Source organism: Pipistrellus hanaki (assembly GCF_964339955.1).
Source record: "Pipistrellus hanaki genome assembly, chromosome: 4".
NCBI lineage: Eukaryota > Metazoa > Chordata > Mammalia > Chiroptera > Vespertilionidae > Pipistrellus > Pipistrellus hanaki.
The window spans coordinates 96,834,468-96,847,449 of NC_140506.1; the positions used below are offsets into that span (position 1 = coordinate 96,834,468).

General features: G+C 49.5%; 1 protein-coding gene and 1 long non-coding RNA gene across 2 annotated transcripts; one reads left to right on the plus strand and one right to left on the minus strand.

The window, feature by feature from the left end:
• Window positions 1–352: 352 nt before the first annotated feature.
• Window positions 353–8,409, minus strand: LOC311622216. The gene is made up of 3 exons (XR_014794965.1): window positions 8,272–8,409; window positions 1,837–1,938; window positions 353–862 (listed from the first exon to the last, which is right to left on the minus strand). It is a non-coding gene; the product is annotated as an uncharacterized lncRNA (long non-coding RNA).
• AHSP (alpha hemoglobin stabilizing protein) lies at window positions 7,859–8,990 on the plus strand. Its single transcript, XM_084883124.1, has 4 exons — window positions 7,859–8,170; window positions 8,291–8,369; window positions 8,589–8,792; window positions 8,835–8,990. Exons 1-3 carry the CDS (start codon window positions 8,004–8,006, stop codon window positions 8,790–8,792), a joined length of 450 nt encoding a protein of 149 aa, XP_084739250.1. The 5' UTR covers window positions 7,859–8,003; the 3' UTR covers window positions 8,835–8,990.
• Window positions 8,991–12,982: the final 3,992 nt, after the last annotated feature.

Below are 12,982 nucleotides of genomic sequence, written 5' to 3' on the forward strand. Positions count from 1 at the left end.
GTGCCCGCAACCAATGTACATGCCCTTGACCGGAATCGAACCTGGGACCCTTTAGTCCGCAGACCGACGCTCTACCACTGAGCCAACCCGGTTTCGGCAGAATTTTTAGTTTTTATTATTTAAAAATCCTTTTTGTTTTTTTAAAGGTGTTTCTTTTTTTATTTTTTTAAAATATATTATATTGGTTTTTCACAGAGAGGGATAGAGAGCTAGAAACATCGACCAGCTGCCTCCTGCACACCCCGCACCAAGGATGTGCCTGCAACATGCCCTTGACGGAATCGAACCTGGGACCTTTCAGTCTGCAGACTGACGCTCTATCCATTGAGCAAAACCGGTTTCGGCTAAAAATATCTTTTTATTGAGGGGGGGGAAGGTGAGGGAGAAAGAGAAACATCCCTGTGGGAGCGGGAAATGCCTCCTGCACGCCCCCTACTGATCGAGCCCACAACCAGGGCGTGTGCCCTGACTGGTAATAGCACCTGCAGCCTTTTGGTGCCAGGGACAATGCCCAACCAACTGAGCAGCACCAGCCAGGGCGGCCGCAGAGTTTCCCACGGTGTTGTCACTTCAGGCATCTCAGTGCCTAGGCCTCAGGTGCCGTCTTTGTTGTGAGGACAGGCGGCTACATTTTACGCCTATTGGGTCCCCAGTAACTAACACAGAGTAGGTGCTTCAAAGAGACTTATAAATGAAAGTGCATGGTGAGAAGCTGGACCAGATGATCCCTGAGGAGGTCCTGTTAAACTTCCCTTTTATTTGTTTTTCTTCTGGACTGCTCTGGCACTCCACTAGAAGTTCTCGGCCCTTCAGCTTCCCCAAGGATGGAAGAGTATTGCTTCTGGGCGGTCCCTAGGGACATCTGAGAAATGAGAAAATCAAAGGATTGCAGAATAGTGTCAGAAAAAAAGAGAAATAGGCAAAAATTGTTGTGTGTTTATTGGGGGAGAGTCTAAAGACAGTGTTCCTCTCCCAACTCATCTTTTTCCCCTCTTTTCCCCTTCTCCCTTCTTTCTCCTTCCTATTCAGTGCAATGTACTGACTCCAACAAAGAAATGTGCCAAAAGCACCCTCTTGTTATCAGAAAAGTACCCTGATTCCTTAGCCTGGTGTGGGGGTTCAACAGGAGTCACCCAAAGATGAGCTTCTGTGGAATATGGATTGTTTTGAACTAAAGGCAATTATAGCTTCAGGCTCAAGAGAATCTCTGCCCCTCCCTTAACTCCCTAGATTTTGAATTGGCCTTGTCCACAATAAGAGGTTATTAGCAATAACCTTTTGTGCCCTAACTATATGGCAGGGAAAACTTTTACAGTACTTAGTAAACATCTGCTCTTCTTGTCATCCTGCAATGACCCTTTGAAGCCCCAAGGAACCTACCCTCATCCCTAGCTCAGAATGTCTTATATGCCTAGATTCCTCTTTCTATGTCTGAACCTCTTCTGCATGTTGGGGAGGGGCGTCTCTGAACCTCTCATGTATGCGGGGTTTCCATTCCTAACTATGTGTTAAATGTGGTCATTTCCCCTTGCTAACCTATTTCATGTCTATTTGATGATTAGACCAGCCAGGAAACCTCGAGGGCAGAGGAGAGTTTGTCCGCCCTCACGCTGGCCTTGGACACCCACCCCTCCCAGTTGGACTCCCTGCTTAAAACTTCTGATTCTCCCAAACCATCACCTCCCCCTGGGACCTCATCCTGGCCAGCCCTGCCACCCCCTCATCTTACCTCAAAACCAAACAGACTTTCTCTGAGGCCAGGTAGACCAGGGACTTCATGTTTCCTTTTTAAAAATCTGAGTTGCTCCTTGGAGTGAAACATTGAAGGTTACACACCTGTAATGTTTTAAAAGTTGGCTTCTATGAGTGTACGGAACTCTGAGGCCACATAGGGTTGGGATGAGCATTGAATGAGTGTAAATGTAGGAACATCCAAACCTGTACATAATTTTTATAAGAATTTATATCAGTGCTCACTTCAGCAGTACATATACTAAAAACAAAACAAAACAAAACCTAAAAAAAAAAAAAAAAAAAAAAACTAGAAAAAAATAACATTTGAGCTAAACAGAGGACACTCCTAGTAGCAAGCTCTCAACAGACTGAGACAAATGCTCTCCAGTTTGCAGCTTCTTGTATACATTTGGAATTAAGGGGTGAACATAGGGCGAGTGCCCTCTGGAACCTCTTTTCAAGTGAATTTTCTTTCTTCTAAACTCGAAGGGACCCCCAAGACTTGCAACCAGGGGAGCAGTGGGCAGCAGCAGCTTCTCCCTGGCCAACCCTCAACCTGTGTCCAAGCCCCTTTTCTCTGACTCCCCAACGAGCTGACAGCAGCCCAGCGAGTCTCTTTCCTGTTGCTTCTTCTGGCCTAAGTACGTCCCTGTTTCACTGTCTTCCTGGCTTTAATAGCACACACTCGATCTGGTAGGTTTCTCAGTGGTTAGAGCATTGAAGGGGCTCAGGTTGAATTCCTGGTCAAGGGCATGGGTCTGGGTTTCAGGTTTCTTTCCCCGCCTTTCCCTTCCGGGTGTGTTCGGGTGTTCGGGAGGCAACCAGCCAATGTGTCTGTGTCACACCAACCTTTCTCTCTCTCCTCTGAAAAAAAATGGAAAAAATATCCTCAGGTGAGGATTAATAAAATAATAAAATAAAATAAAACAAAATAAAAGTAAACATAGTCTCAAATAAAAAAGGAGGGAACATAAGGAACATGCAGGTGGGAGAAAGCAAGATGGGAACTGTATTATGGGATGAAAGAGTCTTCCCCAAAGGTGTGCCAGACGCACAGAGAGAATGGACAGCGCTTGCGTTAGGGCGAAGGCGAACCTGTTGTATGCCTGGAGTTGAGAGGGGGAAGGGCAGTGGGAAGCATGGAGCCACAGGCGTTTAATAATTCCTCACATTACTCACTGCAGGTGAGAGGTTTTCTTACAGACCCTGGGAAGTGGGAGGATGAGGTGCAGGAGGAAAAGCAGTGCTGTAAAAAGACACCCATCGAAAAGGCAGACCATGGTGGTTTACATGTCTTGGCTGGGATGAATACAGGGTGCATGTATTTTTACAAATATGTGTTTTCCGACATCTGGGGTAGACACCCAGAAGAGGGATTGCTGTGTCATAAGGTGGTTCTATGACATGTTTGGGGACCCTCCTCACTGCTCTCCACAGTGGCTGTGCCAGCTGACAGCCCTGCCAGCAGTGTATGAGGGTTCCTTTTTCTCTAATCCTCTCCAACATTTGCTCTTTCTTGTCTTATTGATAATAGCCTCAATAGCTTTTTTTTTTTTTTTCATTTCTTCTGTTTTTATGTAGTTCAACTAATTCCATTGGATTAATCTGCTCATTTCTATTTTACAAATATGAGAATCAGGGGCATTTATGAAGCAGTTCAACGCATAGTCATTTAGAAAAGTGAGGTCAAGAACCTCTCAGTGTGAACTGGCACATCATTAGCCAACAGGCAGAGCTGTATTACTTTCAGTAGATAAAATAGTCATTTACAATCCTCCAATTAAGAGTTGTTTTCTGAAATTTCCCAAAAAGGAATATGAAACTACACAAAGAAAAATTACCTTTGTTATTTTGAAGTTGTAAATATTAAACATTAAATAAGCAACACTTTATCAGGCCACAGAGTTATCTCCTTTAAAGAGAGCATGGTGTTTGTATTCTCAAAACGAGACTAAACAAACAGTCACTGTTTTCAAACTTTTTCCCCCCCTGATTATAAGAGTAATAGGTATTCACTACAGAAAAAACTTTAGGTAGAAAAGGATAAAAATGAACATGAAAATCACCCATTTTCCATAAACATACACTATTAGCACTTTATTATAGTTCTTTCAAAAATTTCCCATGTATACTTGTTATATAACGTAAGATTAAAATCTTATATATAGTTTTTATGTGAATTTTCTAATATCATTAAAACTCTTCAAAAAATTTTAGACGTAGAAGTTTTGGTTAAAACGATACATGTTGAGTATGACATTTTGAGAGGGGGAAAAAAAAACAGAAAAAAAGGGAAAAATAAGAATCTTCCATATGCCATCAGCTAGAGCAGTGAGTGCTTCTCAACCTTTCTAATGCCGCGACCTTTTAACGCAGTTCCTCATGTTGTGGTGACCCCCAACCATACAATTATTTCCGTTGCTACTTCATAACTGTAATGTTGCTACTGTTATGAATCATAATGTAAATATCTGTGTTTTCCAATGGTCTCAGGCTCTAGCAGCGGTTCTCAACCTGTGGGTCGCCTAAGACCATCGGAAAACAGATATTTACATTATGATTCATTAATAGTAGCAAAATTACAGTTGTGAAGTAGCAACGGAAATAATTTTATGGTTGGAGGCACCACAACATGAGGAGCTGTGTTAAAGGGTTGCGGCATTAGGAAGGTGAGAACCACTGATCAGAGGTAAACGCCAACGCTGTGGTCCTATAAATGAAATCTAGAGGAATTCAAACTATTCCAGCTTCCAGTACTAGAATCTGTACATCATCTTTTTTTTTTTTAAGTGCAATTTAAAAAATATATATATTATTGATTTTTTTACAGAGAGGAAGGGAGAGAGAGAGCTAGAAACATCGATGAGAGAGAAACATCGACCAGCTGCCTCTTGCACACCGGGAATGTGCCCGCAACCAAGGTACATGCCCTTGACCGGAATCGAACCCGAGACCTTTCAGTCCGCAGACTGACGCTCTACCACTGAACCAAACCGGTTTCAGCATGTACATCATCTTTTGAGGACTCTCTCATTCCTCCCGTGCACAAAGCTGCAGGAAAGGACATCTGTCAGCCAGAACCAGCTGATGAACTTGAAAAGTTTCCTTCTCAGCTTGTAGCTGCGCATCACAGAAATGCTGTCCGTTCCTCATGTTATTGATCGGGGCCTAGATGACTTGGGCATGTCTAGCTGATGAAAAAAGACTCTCCCCAGACTTGGGACAGCCCTCATTATCCATGATGATGATAAATTAATTTAGAGGACTTTTTCCCATAACCTCTGCTTCCCCTTCCCGCCAGAGCCACTATTTTCAGTGGCTTTTCTTCACACTTGGAAATAAAACAAACTTTTTGTTGTGGCCCACGAAGCTCTGTGGATGGGCCCTGCCCTCATCTCAGACTTTGCATCTCACCCCCTCCCTCCCCCACTAGGACGTAAGCTCCAGGGGGCAGGCGTGTGTCGATAGGGGGAAGGGCACTGTCTTGGGCAGTGGTATAGTCCCAGTGCCTTGTACCAGTGCCCTGCACAAAGGCAGGTGCCCAATACTATTTGTGGAATGAATACATTTATTTTCCCAATAGCCTTTGTAATTTATTTTATTCCTCCTTTACAGACATAACTGAGGCTTACATATATGAAGTGACTTCAAAGTTACAGAACTGAAAATGGCAAAGCATTCATTCATTTATTCATTGAACCAAGATTTCGTGAGCAGCTGCTACTTTTTTAGGCGCTGAGGCATGATTTAAATCTGAGGCTAATGATTTTAGAACCACACTATTTTTTTTCTTTTTAAAAATTACAAATAATTATAGGATACATTCATGCTGTAAAATAATTCAAACAACAATATAAAGGGTTAAGGTCAAGTTCACCCTGACATTTATCCCTCTTCACATTTCCCAACAAATGCCCATCAATCCCCAGAAGTAAATATTGTTTACCATTCTACACACACACACACACACACACACACACACACACACAACACACACACACCACACACCACACACACATGGGTTGGGGGAGGGGCAGAGAGAGAATGAGAGAGAAGGGGAGAGAGGAAGGGAAGGAGGAAAAGAGAAAGAGAGAGTTTTACATTTAATCCCACTCCCGCTCCCATATTTTCAGCCTGGGACAGCCTGCTCTATTTATAGCTCAGTTAACATTGCCTTAGAGAGCTTTTCCTATCAGCACATGCTTATCTACCTCATGTAACAGCTGTATATCATGCCTTAGTATGAATGTGCCATAAATTCTTTAGATTCCTCATAGTTAAGGACCTTCAGTTTGAATCTGTCTCTTGATGATCACAAATGGCAAATTCCTTTACTGGTAAATTCCTCGTACAGGCCTTTTTTGTGAATTGAATATGAACATTTCTTTAAAATAGAGGCCAAAGCAGAATCATTGAGTTGAAAGGTATGCATATTTTAATTTGAACAAGTGTTGTCAAATTATTCCTCTAAAAAGCTTGGTCAGGTTGTATTGCAGCTGTTTCTCCTAGTGGAAACAATGGTTTGTACCCTAGATAAATGAAAACATATTGGCACAAAAACCGGTGCGCAGCCAAAACCGGTTTGGCTCAGTGGATAGAGCATCGGTCTGTGGACTGAAAGGTCCCAGGTTTGATTCCGGTCAAGGGCATGTACATTAGTTGCGGGCACATCCCCGGTTGGGGCTGTGCAGGAGGCAGCTGGTCGATGTATCTCTCTCATCGATGTTTCTAGCTCTCTATCCCTCTCCCTTTCTCTCTGAAAAATCAATAAAATATATTTTAAAAATGATATATTTAAAAACAACAACAACAACAAAAAGAAAACAAAAAACAAAACCGGTGCACAGCCGCAGCCGCACTCATGCTTGCCCCAAGCTGCACACTGTCTAGCTGTCAGTGGGCGGACAGGAACTGCTTGTGTCCAGGCGACACACACTCCGCAGTGGAAAGGAACGACTTTCTGCTACTTACAACAACTTGGATGACTCTTAAAGGCATTATTCTGAGAGAAGGAAGCCAGACTATGCAATTCCGTTATACGGCATCCTCAAAAACACAGAGCTGCCTGGAGGGGAACAGATTCATGCTTGGCTGGCTGTAGTGGTGGGACTGGGGGTGGCGACAGAGGGGCAGCATGAAGGAGTGTTTGGGGGTGAGGGAAATGTCCTGTGTACTGATTGTGGCAGTAGTCACATAAATCTATGTATTCAAATTCATAAATTGCACACCAAAAAGAGGTCAATTTTGCTGAATGTTAAGAAAATGCTATAATCCTAGCTGGCTTGGCTTAGTGGGTAGAGCGACAGCCTGCCGACTCAAGGGTCCCAGGTTTGATTCCGGCCAAGGACACATGCCTGGGTTTCGGGCTCAATCCCCAGTGGGGGTTATGCAGGAGGCAGGCGATCAATGATTTCCTCTCATCATTGATGTTTCTATTTCTCTCTCTCCTCCCTTCCTCTCTGAAATCAATAAAGAAATATATTAGTAAAAAAAAAAAAAGAAAAAAATGTTATAAACAAAAAAGAAAATGGACAAATGTCCCTGAGAGAATAGGTACCTAGGAAGTATGCATGCCAGGTTGGAATGCAGAAAGATGTCACGGGAAACACCGCATCTTTAATACTGGCTACTGCGTAGAAGGAGGGAGCAAAAATAATCCCCCTTTCCAGGGAACATTTTGGTACATTCTGGTACATTCTACTTAATCTCAAGTAGAAGGTGGTGGTTTGAAATTTGAAGATGGCTAGTAAAAATGGAAAACATTAAAAAAGACAAAAAGAGTATTTCTACTGTGAGTACCTAGTGACGTATCAGAGAACAGGACGACTGTGTCTCCCTCTTACAGAGCAGAGCCCGTGGAGTCCGGTCCCCACATCTTACATGCGGCTCCCCTGCCGATTGTGACATTACTGGCACCTGCCTACCTGAGGACAGACCTTGAACAGGTGTTTGGAACAGTGCCTGGCATCAGGGAGAAATACAACGGAAGCTGCTGCTCACGTGTCATCCATGGATCAGGGGAAAACGCCATCACATTGCTGCGATGACTGGAAAGGCCCGCCCTGACCCAGGGTGCATGCCAATGATGTGATGTTGTTAGCATCGGGAGCCTGGACACTGGGATTGGGCGGAGGGCAAGGCCCAGGCCCCGGCTGGGTGCCCTGGGTCCCCCTTATCTGTGTCTGAGGCCTTGCTATCTTCCCAACCTCAGGGGAGCCTCGCCCTCCTTCCCCTCCCCTGCCGACCTATCACCCTCCCTCAGGGTCTGGATGCAGGGCGTTCCCGGCTTAGGCGGACACCGGGCTGCTGGCCGGCACCTAGCGTGGCGCAGAGGGACACGTAGCCTGAACGTGTGGGTGGCACACACCAGCACGCCTGGGCCTCACGGGAGCCAGCCTGGGAGAACGTGGCTTCAGAGCAGGGCAGGATTTGCAAGGTGCGGGAGGGGAGGCGGCCCTGCAGGGCCCCTTAGGGGATCTCTAAGAGACGTGAGGGACTTGGGGGCAATGCCCAGGGAGGAGGGAAAAGCATGCTTACAATTTCCTTCCCTCAACAGGCAGATGGCGCTTCTTTCGGCCAACAAAGATATCATTTCCACAGGAATGAAGGAATTCAATGCTCTGCTGAATCAGCAGGTAAGTGAGCCCAAGTGTTGTCTCAAAGGACAGGTCTGGTGTGTTGAGGGGTTGGGGAGGGCAGGGAAGGGAGAATGATTTGGAGCTGGGAGGGTCGAGGTGGAGTTGATGGAAACAATCAGAGACGGGGCATGCAAATCCGAGAAGAGAGGATGTCAGAGTTTGTGGGTTGTTCCTGACTCACATTGCTGACCCCTCTCCCACCCCACCCCACCCCAGGTCTTCACTGACCCTCCGGTCTCTGAGGAAGCCATGGTGACCATAGTGAACGACTGGGTGAACTTCTACGTCAACTACTACCGGCAGCTGATGACCGGAGAGCAGCACGAGCAGGACCAGGCCCTGGAGGAGCTCCGGCAGGAGCTGAACACTCTGTCCGTCCCTTTCCTGGCCAAATACAGGGACTTCCTGAAGTCCTTGTGAGCACCCACGTCACCCACCGCCTCTCCCTAGCCCAGAGGCCAGGCACCCGCGTCACCCACCGCCTCTGTCCTAGCCCAGAGGCCAGCCTGCGGCGCCAGGAAACCCTGTTCCCGCCTGCTCCGCGGTCCTCAGGCCTGCTCCTTCTGGCTGTCCCTCTACCCGGACGCCCCAATAAAGACGACACTGGCTTTGCTGGTCTTCCCGGCTCTCCTGTGGTCTGTCCTTGCCTTGTGCAAACAGCTGGTCTCTTTTCCTTCAGTCCTGCTTCCTAGATGGGATCTTGGAGATTTAACAAAGTCCCCGCTGGCAAGTACTAAAATGGCCTGGAGGAGGGGCCAGGGAGAAGTGCTGGGGGAGGGGTGGTTGAAAAAAGAGGGAGATAGAAATTTCGGGAAATGGGGGCCCTGAGACCTGCTAGCCTGGAAGACAGCCGCTGGAGGCCGCCCTGTCTTGTTCATCCGGTGCTGGGTGGAACCAAGCCGGAGTCCTCCCGCCGCTCGTCCATCCTCCGGCCCTTCACCCCAGCTCCAGCCAAGTTCTAGGATCGCCCGCCCCTAAGGACCACACAGCCCCTCCCTGGAGCCCTGCTGTCACTCAGAGTTGGACGGGGTCTTGGGGAGTGTTTGATACGCCCCTTGCTTTTCAGAGGGAAAACCTTCGGCTCCATCCTTCCTCAGCCCGGAGCCCAGGACTGGAGCAGATATTCCTGCCCCCTTCCCTGCAACCCAACCGTCCCGGTCATTCCCCGGACGAGACACCCTTTCTCTTTGACCCCAGACCCTCAGCTTCCTTATTTAGGGCTCTGGGGTGGAGCCGGGGCCAGCCCAGGCTCCCGGGTTTAAAAAACGTAACAAAGCTGCTAGAGCGAGGAGGGACGGGCTACTGTGCAAGGTCTTAGGAAAGCCACGCGGCGCGGGGGAGGCGCCGGCGGGACGGGGACGGGGACGGGGACTGGGACGGGGATGAGATGGGTATGGGGGTGGGGATGGTATGGGGATGGGATGGGGACGGGGACGGGGATGAGATGGGTATGGGGGTGGGGATGGAATGGGGATGGGATGGGGACGGGGACGGGGACGGGGACGGGGACGGGGATGAGATGGGTATGGGGGTGGGGATGGTATGGGGATGGGATGGGGACGGGGACGGGGATGGGGACGGGGATGGGGGTGGGGATGGGATGGGGACGGGGACCGGGTTGGCGCCGGGCGGGACGGGGATTGGGGTGAGGTGGGGGTGGGGATGGGAATGGGGACGGGGATGGGGACGGGATGGGGACGGGGTGGGGGTGGAGCCAGGCTGGCGGGAGGGGCGGGCCCAGGCGGCGGAACGCACCAATCAGATGCAGGGCGTGTTGTCTCCGGAGCGGGAGAGGTCTGGCTCGGAGAGAGGTCTGTTCTCATCCCCACTAACTGCAAGCCTTCCTTTCGGCTCTGTGCCCTCCCATCTCTGACTCTTGGCTTTTGGGTCTCTGTAGCCTGGTTCAGGGTCCAAAGGGAACTAGCTCAGCGCTAGTCCCCCAACCATCCTTTCAATCTTGGGGTGTGCGGAGAGAACAGCTGCCCAGGGAAGCAGGAAGCGAGCTCCTATGAAGCGTGGTCTGGTGGGTGGCTTGGGAGGAGGCCAGGTGCCCCCTCCCCAGACCCGCCCCTCCCAACCTCGCCCACTATTGGTGATCCCGGGCCTGTTTCGGTGGGTCAGTAGTCAATAACATCTTTGCAAAAAGGCCTGGACTACTGTGCATGGGTGAAGCAGAGAGACCAAGGAACTACACTGAGTGGCCAGATTATTATGATCTCTGAACTCATAACAATCTGGCCACTCAGTGTATATTCTATATAATAAGAGAGTAATATGCAAATTTCCCCCTCGACCAAGAGTTCAACCAGCAGGCAGGCCAGCCACCAACCTCCCATGTCCCCTCCCCCTGGCCAGGCTGGCCGGACCCCACCCATGAGTGAATTCATGCACTGGGCCTCTAACACACACACACACACACACACACACACACTCCACATACACTGAGTGGTCAGATTATTATGTGTTCAGAGATCATCATAATCTGGCCACTCAGTGTCTATGTAAAAAGTACTAGATTGTCCTGGCTGGTGGCTCAGTAGGTTGAAGTGCCATCTCCTGCACCAAAAGATTACCTGTTGGGTTCCCAGTCAGGGCACATGCCCAGGTTGCAGGTTCCATCCCCGGTAGAGGGTGTGCAGGAGGCAGTGGATCGATGCTTCTCACATCTCTTTCTCTCCACCTCCACCTCCACCTCCACCTCCATCTCCATCTTCATCTCTCTGCCCTTTTGTTCTCTACCTAAAGCCACCACTTAATCAAGACACAGCTTGTTACAGAGGCTGGTCCAGCACATTCTTCAATGGGGAGGGCCAGGTGCCTCTGAAAGCAGCACAGAGCCTGTCACCTGCCGATGGGTTTGGGCTCTGCTCTGCCACCTGCAGATTCAAACTCTACAATCAGGCGGCAAGTGCAGTCTGCCTTGTCTTCCTGGAGCCCGCTAAGGCCGTCCACGCTGAGGGGCAATTATAGTTAGAGACTATAACACACACACACACACACACACACACACACACACACAAGTCCACAATCGGCAAGACGGAGCCTGCTCTGCTCTGTGCTCTCTGTTCAGGGGCAGGAGTTCAGCCAACGGGAAGCTGCACCCCTGCCTGCCACGGAGCGCTAACGGTACCAGCAGTGCTTGTGACCACATTCCATGCATTTTAAAGAAAACTTCCAGGGTTATATGAAGATGGTAACTCGCGGTGATGCGTATAGTGAGAGTCATAAAGGATATGTGCGGGCAGCCAGGTGTGGAGTGTTTGAATCTGTTGAAGTTGAGAAGCTTGTCTTCTCTGGGAGACGGGAGGTGGTGGGCCCCTCAGGGACATGGCGAGGCAGTCCCTGCGTTCCGCCCTTCCACGCCGCTGTGGCTTCTGTGTTCACTGTACAGACACGCAAGCAATTACCTTCTTGGGGTTAGCTTTTCATTGGGCATCGGCCACCTCCTGGGTCTCTGCTGGGAGTGAGAAGGGGGCAATGGAGCAAGCCCGGCAATTCGGGGGCTCCGTGGCAGGCCTGACATTAAACACACAGGGTGCTCTGATTATGAACGTGTAGCTGGGAAGGTCCTGGTGGGTAGTAACACCCAGGCCCATGGCATCCTTCGTAGAAAGTTGATCTTTGCCGTAAACAAGCCCTGCCCGTTGTTCTTATTAACACACCTGGGACATAGCAGAGCAGTAAACTCTGTCTCAGAGACGCAACCACCCTCATGAGCCCAAATCCATTTTATCTTTCTGTGCATACACCAGCTCTGTTTACTGTAAATGTCAAATGTAGCCATCCTGCACCTACCAATGTAAATAAACATGTCTCTTAATTTTGCTTTTAATCCAGTCCCTGAGATCTCCCTGCTTTGCTTTCTCCTGCTTTGTTAACCTACCGCCACGAGGAAGCAAGCTGAGAGAGGCTGCATGGCTGGGCCCTGGTCACACAGCTGTCCTGGGAGCCCCGGGAGCTCCTGATGCCCGTCAGCCAAGCCTTCAGCCGGTGCTGGAGAGGGTGGGGAAACGCAGACACCGAAGAGAGGGTGGGCCCCATGGGTGGGGCTTCCAGGCCCAGTTTTCTGAGCTTGGCACGCCTTGGGACAGGACCTACTGGAACAGAGGCAGGCGCTGGGGCCAGAGTGGGCCACCAGGGGGCAGCAGGGACCGAGGAGCTGGCCTCCCGCCACGCGGCCTCTCTCCGCTGGCCAGCTGCCTGTGATGTGGTGGGAAAGGTGGGGTTTTGGGGATGCCTGCCGCCCTCCTGCAGGGCTTCAGGCAGGTTCATCACAAGAGCACCGGCATCGCCTGGCCTTCGCCCAACGTGACATCTGTCTTTACCCACCGCGGCGGCTGCAGGTGCCTCTCTCTTATCTGTGCTTGATGGGGACCAAACGGAGGCCCAGAGAGACCAGTACCTTGCCCATGGTCACACAGCTCCTCTGGCAAAGGCAGGGTGAAGCAGAGACAGGATGAGGCAGAGCCTCGCTTCTCTGAGTCTCCGTGTTTGTTCTTGCCTGGAAAGGGGTGTAGGACTGTGGGGGAGGGTGGTCAGGAGTCATGGTGCATCATGGGCAAGTCCCACCCGCGGTCTCCGGTCTCCGCTGCTGTGAGGAGCCAGTGAAG